Below are 8,880 nucleotides of genomic sequence, written 5' to 3' on the forward strand. Positions count from 1 at the left end.
TTTGGTAAAAATGTGTACCTTCGACCTTTTTCCTTTTTTGGTGTGTGTGTGTGTTTGCTCACTGTCATCTGGTTACCATTTGAAGGCAGAATTACAGCTAATGATATCTAGAGGAAAACTACAGTAGCTAAACATGCAACAGTCTTCTTTTCTTTTTCTTTCTCCACCTATTTTTCTCCCTGTCAGACCGTTCCAGATACAAGTAGTCAAAGCCTGGAAAAAAGCAGAATTTCCTAGATATTAATACTTTTGATTAATACATGAAGTTTTTAAATTGCTCTGGTCAGAGTAAAACTTTGTACTACTAACACACACAACTACTAACAGACAGTTTGAATGTGTTTGTCTGCCTTTTCTGGATGTTACCTGTGCCACACGAATACAGTAACCCCACACACACACACACACACACACACACACAACACACCACACCACACACACACACACTCTGCCTCTCGCATCTGGATTCAATCAGAACCCAACGATCCCCCAGCAGCCTCTCTAAGAGAGAAGTAGGTTAGAGCAGCAGTGTCAAATATCAAGCTCTCTCTCAAACTCATTTGAATATCTACAGTATGCGTTTCTGGAAAGTCTGAATGTACAGTGTGTTTGTGCAAGAGAAAAAAAATGAGAAATCTATGGACACAGGAGAGAATTTTGACCTGTGTGTGAGTTTGCATTCATGCAAAACGGTGACGATGCTGTGCAGGTATGGTGTCTATACAGAATGTACGAATAATGGACAGTATGAATGCTGTCCTTGTGGATTAGTAAAAGACGACCCTAAGCCATTACAGCACTACAGAACAATTTACAGCGATTTCCCATAACTCTCTCTTTTTTTTCTTTCTTTCTTTCTTATATTTAACTGTAAGCCTCAGTGGGGAAAAAAACCCTGACTTTTTCTTGTAAGTGTACAAAATCCACCACAAGCTCTTGTTACTTCTCTACCAATGGAAACCAAAAACGCAAGCGAAAAAACAAAAGCACTGTTTGAGCACTAATTGAAGAACAAACAAGAAAGAGAGGTGTAGGGGTATAAAAAGATTGGAATAATCTGAACCGGCATTACAACTGCTTCTTGATTCAATAAAGAGTATTATACAATTATGGCATTATATGGTGATAAATAATTTATTGGTCATGAGAGAAGATGAGATCGAACTCTTTGGTTCCTGTTTTTTGCTTTATCAAGAAAACAAAAAAGGGAAGAAGTGAATTATAGTGTCCAAAGAGCAAACAGTGCGAAGAGCCCCGCCTCCCTCTCACAGACTGCGGTCACCTTCTTGCACAATGCATTTGGTTAAGGGTTTGGGGAAATTTGGGGCTTTTTGTTTTGCATCAGCCTGTAACTATTTGTTGCACAGGATGTTTATCCCCGATCTCTGACTGACATTGACTTAAGTCGACTTTGTTGGAGCAGGTAGACGCTTATGCTATACACAGTATCTGCTTGTAACATCTGTAACATGTCTTGGACTCCTGCACAGCAGTTAGACAACACATTTATATACCATTGCATACTGTACTCAACAGTGCTGGACCTAGGCCACTTATAACCATGGTAACAGCAGCACATAGTGATGCTGAGTGAAGGGGGCGTGTGCTGTTTGATTGACAGGGCTTATGTTTAATGGATGACAGATGGTATCGTTTCCTTTTCACAGAAGGGAACTATATAAGTAGGGGATAATACTCAACAAGTTGTGCATTGGATGATGATATAACACGGCATCAAGAACCAACAAAATTCCATATTTAATCAAATTAAAAATATATGTTGTTTATTTACCTGAATAACTAATTTGATCATATTCTGTAATATATTTTTTTAATATCATTAAATATGGCTCCTTTACCTAAGAACTACTGTAACTTAAGTTGCTAGGCAACATCTTTTTAAACGGGAAGGAGTATGTTTTACAAGGCTGTGCCAAAAGTTCAAATTCATGTTTAAATCAGGAGTCATCTTGTCATGCAAAACAAAAGCAAAAAGGGACATTCGCTGGTTCCAGCTTCTCAAATGTAAGACGTTGCTGCTTTTTATATCACTGTAAACTGAATATCTTTGGGGTTTCAACAGTTGGTCGAATAAAACAAAACATCTAAAGATGTCTGGGAAATTATGGGCATTTTTTAGTAGTTTCTGACATTTTACAGACTAAATGATTAAATCAATCAAACAAATCAACAGATAATGTAATAATCATTAGTTGCAACCTTACTCTCTATCTCCGTCTCTCTTTTCCTCTCAGATTCTCACATGCACGTTGTGTGTTATTGTCGTCCTGCTTCACTGCGATTGGCACGGCTGTTTCAGAGCTATGAGACCAGAGATGCAACTGGCTGAGAGTGTATTTATTAATCACCACGCCCTCAGATCTATATTACTATTCACCCAGCCCTTTTGCACTTCACGCTGCAGCACCTACATGAACCAAAATAGCACATGTGCTTAGAGACACCCGCACAGTCCGTGCGCCACTTTGTAATTGTTGTTTCACTTGCATGATCATGCCCTGAATTCTATGTATGTAAATTTATACACTATAAAGTGTTGTTTACTAAAGGTTAATCCATACCTGCCAGCCTATCAAAATGTAGAATTGTCAGTGGCCATGGTAATAGTGCAGTCAACCACTAGCATCTGTTAGACATGAAGATGTATTCAAACATTCTGTTGTACAGGGGCTTTAAGTACATTTCTTCTTGTACACTATAATGCAAGGCCACATACATATCGGGGAATAAAGATCGCACCTCTGCCAGTTCAGCAGCAGCACAGTGAGGAGGGAAAACATTCATAGGCATGAAGCAGATATCTTTGTCTAAAATTAAACAGTAATTCCACTGTTGATTTTTTTCATAAAGGAGAAGGCTAAAATGTATTGTTTTGAGTGGAAAAGCAGGCACTTTATGTACCTTTTACTTGTATAGTGATGACGAATTCTATAAATACTTTCCACAGTGATCTATGTTGCTAGCGACCATCTCTTACTCTTTGATTTGTCTCCAACAGGTCTTCCCACCCCTTCCTAACGAGGCTGAAATCGCACACACCAAAAAGCTCTTCCGACGCAGGAGAAATGACCGACGGTAATAATGCATGCAAGCTTGCATACAGGCACACACGACACACCTCTACCTCATTGAGAGGGAATGTTCTCTTCTGTTGATGTCAGATGTCAGTGCACAGCCAGTCCTATAGCCTTAACATCTCTCCCCAGCCAAAGCAATGTCAAGATAGGAATGCAGGCTCCACACTTCACTGCAGACAGGAAAAAGAAAAAACACTGAGGAGACATTCAAGGTTCACATTTAATAGGTCACTCAACAAAATTTAAGCCAGTTATTCACTCACCCGTGTTTGCATACAAAACTAGAGCTGTCTTTCTTTCTTTTTTCTGATTATGGATTTACTTGTCATGCTTTGCAACATTTAACCTATGGTCCTGTCCCAAACCTCCCAACTCTGCACTAAATTTTATACTGGCACATCTGCTCCAATTGTACACACTCTGAAATCTAATTTCACCCAAGTCTGACTTCATTGAAACCAGGTCCTTAAGAGAAAAAAAAACCATCTCTCTCGTTCTCTCGCTCCCTGCCCTGATGTCACTGGAAAACTGCTCTTCAGTTGCTAAGAGACAGGCAAAGAGAAAATATTTGGGTTGCATTTGTAGTTGAAAAGAGGAAAATTTAGCTATACCAAATGGACAAAAGCACTTTCATCCTTGTTTTTAAGTACAGAGAACAATTGGTTCTGTCCAGAGCTATGGTGTTTATGTGTGATGGGCGCAGTGTAGGCCTGGCAAAAAGAAAAGAACAAAAATATAAACTTGGACCAACATCAGTTTGCTTAGGTTTCAGTCTATTTGTTTTGTGAACTGGAAATATTAACAAGAGACCATCCTGTTTTTTTTGTATGCTTCCAAGCACGCGTTGTCAGTTTGTATTTGAGTTTTATGTACGTGTGTGTACGTCTGGTGTATGCATATGTCTGTGTGTAGAGCCGTAAGTTGAGTGTAGCCTAAATGTCTGATGCCACTACCAAGAACCGCATTTTTTTTTTTTTTAGCAATTCTTATGAAGTGAAACTTTGACTCAACACCAACAGTCAGACAGAGTGGTGGAAATATTCACATTCACATTCTTTATTTACGTCAGAGTTAGTGACTTGCACAGGATCAGCTACCCATTGAAGATTTTGACCATTCTGTGTTACAGAGGCATTGCTTGCATCAAAGCATACCAGGATAACTTGAAGTCCAAGGACAACTAATGTTAGGAAAAAGTACTGTCTTGCATTACTTTCTATTCCTACACGTCATGCCAATCCTTTTTGTATCATTGGGAATGATAGAAAAAGAAAAAACGGAAACATTATGGCATTACAAGACACTGCACAGGATGCTCAGGCAGTGCGTGAAAATACTAATTCCAAAATACTGCAAAAGGAAAAATGGTCTGCTCAATGGTCCTCGACTTTTGAACACATTTTAAATGTATTTACCAATCTTTTCCTGTAAACTTGCTTCAGTGGTGAGTGCATGCGGTCGAATGTAACGTGAACCCAACATTAGCATTGAGTTAGCATTCGTCTCTTAGGTTTTCGAGAGAGCCTTGTACAGGTTGACCAAATATATTTGCACTGCAGAGATGGAGAAAACAGGAAGAGGGTGGGGATGAAAAATATCAAAGGAGAGATGAGGTAGAGGATGAGAAGGAAAGAGAAATGAAGTGCCTGTTCTCACAATGCATGTCAACAACGTGCTGAATCATACATCAGAGAGATCTCTGCAGAAATCTGGGATTTCTTTTTTTTTACAATATGCAACAATTACAAAGAGAGACAGAAGTGAGTATAGTAGAATACAACTTAATTGTTCATAAAGGTGAAAAAAAATTGGCTCTGGTCCATCTGGCAGGTCATTTACATAGTGAATAGTAACAGAACAACACAATATACACAGTATAATAAAAACATGATTGGGGGAAAAAAATATTTCTTTCAAGAAGTCTTTCAGAATTGAGCTGCCCATTATAATGATAAATAAATGACTTCTTATTATATTCTTTGTTGCCAGAGACATCCTGTAGTGCAGTACCAGCGTTTAGCTTTAAAAACAAGGTAAGGTAGAATGTCATAATAATTTGTAGTTAGGAAGGCTTTTATGCAAGTTTGAAAGGTTTATCACAACTATCCAACCTGGCCAACTGACCCTGCAGAGTATAAAAGACTTGGTATCAAAGTGTGGAAACGGGTTAATGAAGTTGAGTTGGCAGTTGGCACACAAAATGGCTTCCTCAGCTTTCATTACTCCACACTGTCCTTTATGAAGCTTAGCATGTTTGCTCATCAAATACATTAACTGCATTTGTTTGTTTGTTTGTTCTGTTATATTTTGTGGTGTGTTGTATGTGATGTATCGACACAGCTGGGTGAAGAAAATTCTTCAAAGTAAAGCTGTTGGAAGTCGATGATGAAATATTGGGATAAATATTGATCATCTGACTATAATGTATGTGCAAAGCTTGAGTGTTGTATTGAATAAAGCACGAGAGAGAGAGACGGAGTGAGACTGAGAGATTGAGTAAAGGAAAAGTGTAGGCTGGCTGTGGCAGGAAGAAAAAGAAAGGGGAGGTAGTGCATGTGTTTCTACTTTAGTATGCACGTCAAGCAGGGCTGAAATTAGTTGTGATTTACTGGAATGTGCTGCTTACCACTCTCCACTCAAAACAGAAAAGGGGCAAAGAAGGCGCTAATATGCACTGAAGATTATTGAGGAGCTTTTACACATCTAGACTTTATTCTCTCTGACTTGCAACTGAGGAAATATGATTTTAACATTTAGCCTACATGCCCCTCCAGTTTCCACATATTGTTGTTACAAAGTGATATGACAACAAACAAGTACTTAAATATAATTTGAGCCGCCAATAGCGTCTGCTGTTTGTATGAGTATATTTATGCATTTGAGTAAAAGTACACAGCAGGTCTGCTTGTTTAACTGCACCTACGATAAACCGCCTGCTTTTCTGCTTATCTTCTGGCCATGATGACTCAAAGTTATTGACTGTAATCTCCAGTTTATGCATGCATATATTCACACACATTCAGTTTGGTCCTGAGTTTTTAATCTTAAAACTTGCAAGAAAACAACAACAGTGTAAAGAGTAATGTAAATGTGCAGTCAGGCAGTCAAAACTTCCAGTCTTCCCACAGTCCATTAAACCAGTGTGTTGTGGTGCGTGTGAAGCTCTGGCTGTGTTATTGACTGTCTATCCTGCAGGGTTCTCTTCCCCCGGGGCCAATCGATTTGCTAGTCTGGGTCAACCAATGGTGCAATGGGTCCACGAGTTCTCCATCCACGTAGAGCAGCAGCAATGATCGATCACCAATATCCTACCTCCTCCCACGCTCATATCTGAAAATTCATTTCACCTTTTTAGTTACCACTTCCTGTTGTTCTGTGCATGTTTGAATGACGTAGTTATCAACCTGTAGTTTTTTTGTTTGTTTCCCTCTTTGCTTCCCTGCTTTTTTCCCCCCTTTATTTTCTACAATATCCCGCTTCCTCCTTCATGCTCTCTACAAAAATTACCTGCCATTTCCCAAAAACATTTCTGCCACTTAACTCCACTCTTCATCTATCCTTCGTCTCTCCATCCTTCCATTCACCTGCATTGTGGCATACCCTCCTCTCCTGCTTGTAGAGCGATTGATCAGTTCACCCGAGACCAGTTAACCATACTTCTGCCTACTGGCCCTGAGGGAAAACGACATGTCTCAGCCAGGTTAGTGACAACATAAGCCAGATCCTGAGCACAGAATGGGACCTGAATACATTTTCGACATTTGACACAGTGATTTATTTGATTTATTCTACTCTGCAAAGCCTCTAAAGGTCAGCCGATAATTGGTGAGACAAGGGTAAAGTGCTTCTCTTGCTTTTTGTTTTTCATTAAATGGTTTAAGAGAATGCTGAAAATAAGATGTACGAAGGATGGACACAGTCAGGCAACATCAAAGCTTAATTTAGTTCTGATTATTACCATGATGTTACCAGGCTCCTCACCTCAACCCAAAACAACCCCCACCAGTTTCTCATTTGGTTAGATGATTGAACGTGCCAGAGACGATGATCTCCCTGGATAGTCAATCCCAGCAACACTCGAGGTACTGCAGAGCTTGCAGTCATTAAATATGATTAACATTTTATTACTGTCTCACTTTCACCTCTCCACTTCACCAGTAGATCAGGAGAAGGGCTTATTAGAGCTGAGCCTAAACTAACAGCTAGTGTAGAGATCAAATTAATCATCAGATGAGCGAATGTGTATGTTTGAGAGACAGACTCGGTGTGTCTCTGAGCAGTCTATGGCTTTGCAGAAGATTATGAAACCTCACCCTCTGCAGTCATATTAAATGAGATCTCACAGTTTCTGTCAGTCAAAGTTAGGCTGCTATACTTTATTTTATAATTATGTAAAACATTGGTTGAAAAAAAAAAAGGCAGCTGTGTATTAATTAAAAGTTTGCTGTAGAAAAATAAAAAAACAGACATTGAAGTTTGGTGCCAATTGCCTAATAAGAGGGTGTTCCCTTATCATTGTGTATAGAAGAGCTGAGTTCCACCATGTGATTAAAAAATTGTGTCAAGCTGATGAACAACTGACTTAGAAAGACGCTGAGAATACTTGCACAGAGTTGGAAGCCGGCTGGTAAAAGCAGAGAGCCAGAAGATGAACTGTCTCTCAACCTCCCAGAGAGAGTGGAGTGGAGGGGCCAGGCGACACATAAACCAAATGAACATGTGCAAAAAAGACTATAAATATACTCGGTAGACACATTCACTTTTTGTGTGCTTCTGCCAGCATGCACATATATATATATATGATGACAGTTTCAAGAAAATCCAACTAGGTCTTCTTCAAGTAACTGCTGATTATTTTCTCAGTTGATCATTTAGTCTATGAAATGAAAAAAATGCTCATCACAATATCTCAGAGCCCAATCTGATATCTTCAAATGGCTTCTTTTGCACGACAAACTGTCAAAATTCCCTAAATATTCAGAGAATAACAGCAAATCCTCACATTGAATAACCTTGAACCAGTCAATGGTTGGCATTCTCATTTGAAAAATTATAGAATTAATTAATTATGAAAAAAATTATCATTTTTAGTTGACACAGAAGCTGCAATAGCAGTTGCCAGTGTTGTTAACTTATCTTTTCTGCAATGATCAAAGAAACAGAGTTACAGTTATTTTCATTAATAATTAATCAGCCAATTGCTTTCAGAAAAATCTATACGACAAAGTCAAGCAGCATCTATCATATGTTAGAACCTGGAACCATCATGTTTAGAATTTTTGTTGAAAAAAAGTACTAAAAAGATTATTCTATTATCAAAATAGCTGCATATTAATTTTCTGTTGATTGAATAAACAATTCATCAACTAATAGTTGCTCTAGTAATATGTAAATTATATATGTCGTCTTGTATGACAATTGTACAGCTGCATCCAGCTCAAGCATGCCTGTCTGCATTTTTCTGTCTGTATTATCATGAATTTGCCTGGGTAGCTAACTAGCAACTTAGGAAAATGATGTCCCCATTCTTGATTCTATCTACTAAGATCTGTTTGGTCGACTGTTACTCCAACTGGTGGGAACAGCCATCAGTGCGCACAACACCAGACCATATTTGAATTGCTGAAGAAATCAGAGATCTGAGTGGTGATTCAGAGGTCTGGAACCCACCTACTGTCTAACATAGTCAGCCAAATAGGTGTTATCTTAGGTTGTTATCTGACACTGGGAACACATTGTCATCTAGAAGAGATCACTTCACCATCTCTGTAGTGATATGAGG

The 8,880-nt window shown here is 38.8% G+C and overlaps 1 protein-coding gene across 3 annotated transcripts in view; it reads left to right on the forward strand.

Annotated features, from left to right (window-relative positions):
• The window catches only part of ctif (CBP80/20-dependent translation initiation factor), a 50,842-nt gene that overhangs the window by 26,559 nt on the left and 15,403 nt on the right, over positions 1-8,880 (forward strand). For 2 of the 3 annotated variants that reach the window (XM_035668465.1, XM_035668467.1), the window contains exons 8-9: positions 3,020-3,096; positions 6,718-6,798. In XM_035668465.1, the coding sequence (XP_035524358.1) occupies positions 3,020-3,096; positions 6,718-6,798 (158 nt within the window). The remainder of the gene's footprint in view (positions 1-3,019; positions 3,097-6,717; positions 6,799-8,880) is intronic. The other variant, XM_035668466.1, reaches the window with a different exon arrangement.

This window comes from Morone saxatilis, unplaced genomic scaffold (assembly GCF_004916995.1).
Source record: "Morone saxatilis isolate NCDOM2014 unplaced genomic scaffold, NCSU_SB_2.0 Contig21, whole genome shotgun sequence".
Lineage (NCBI taxonomy): Eukaryota > Metazoa > Chordata > Actinopteri > Moronidae > Morone > Morone saxatilis.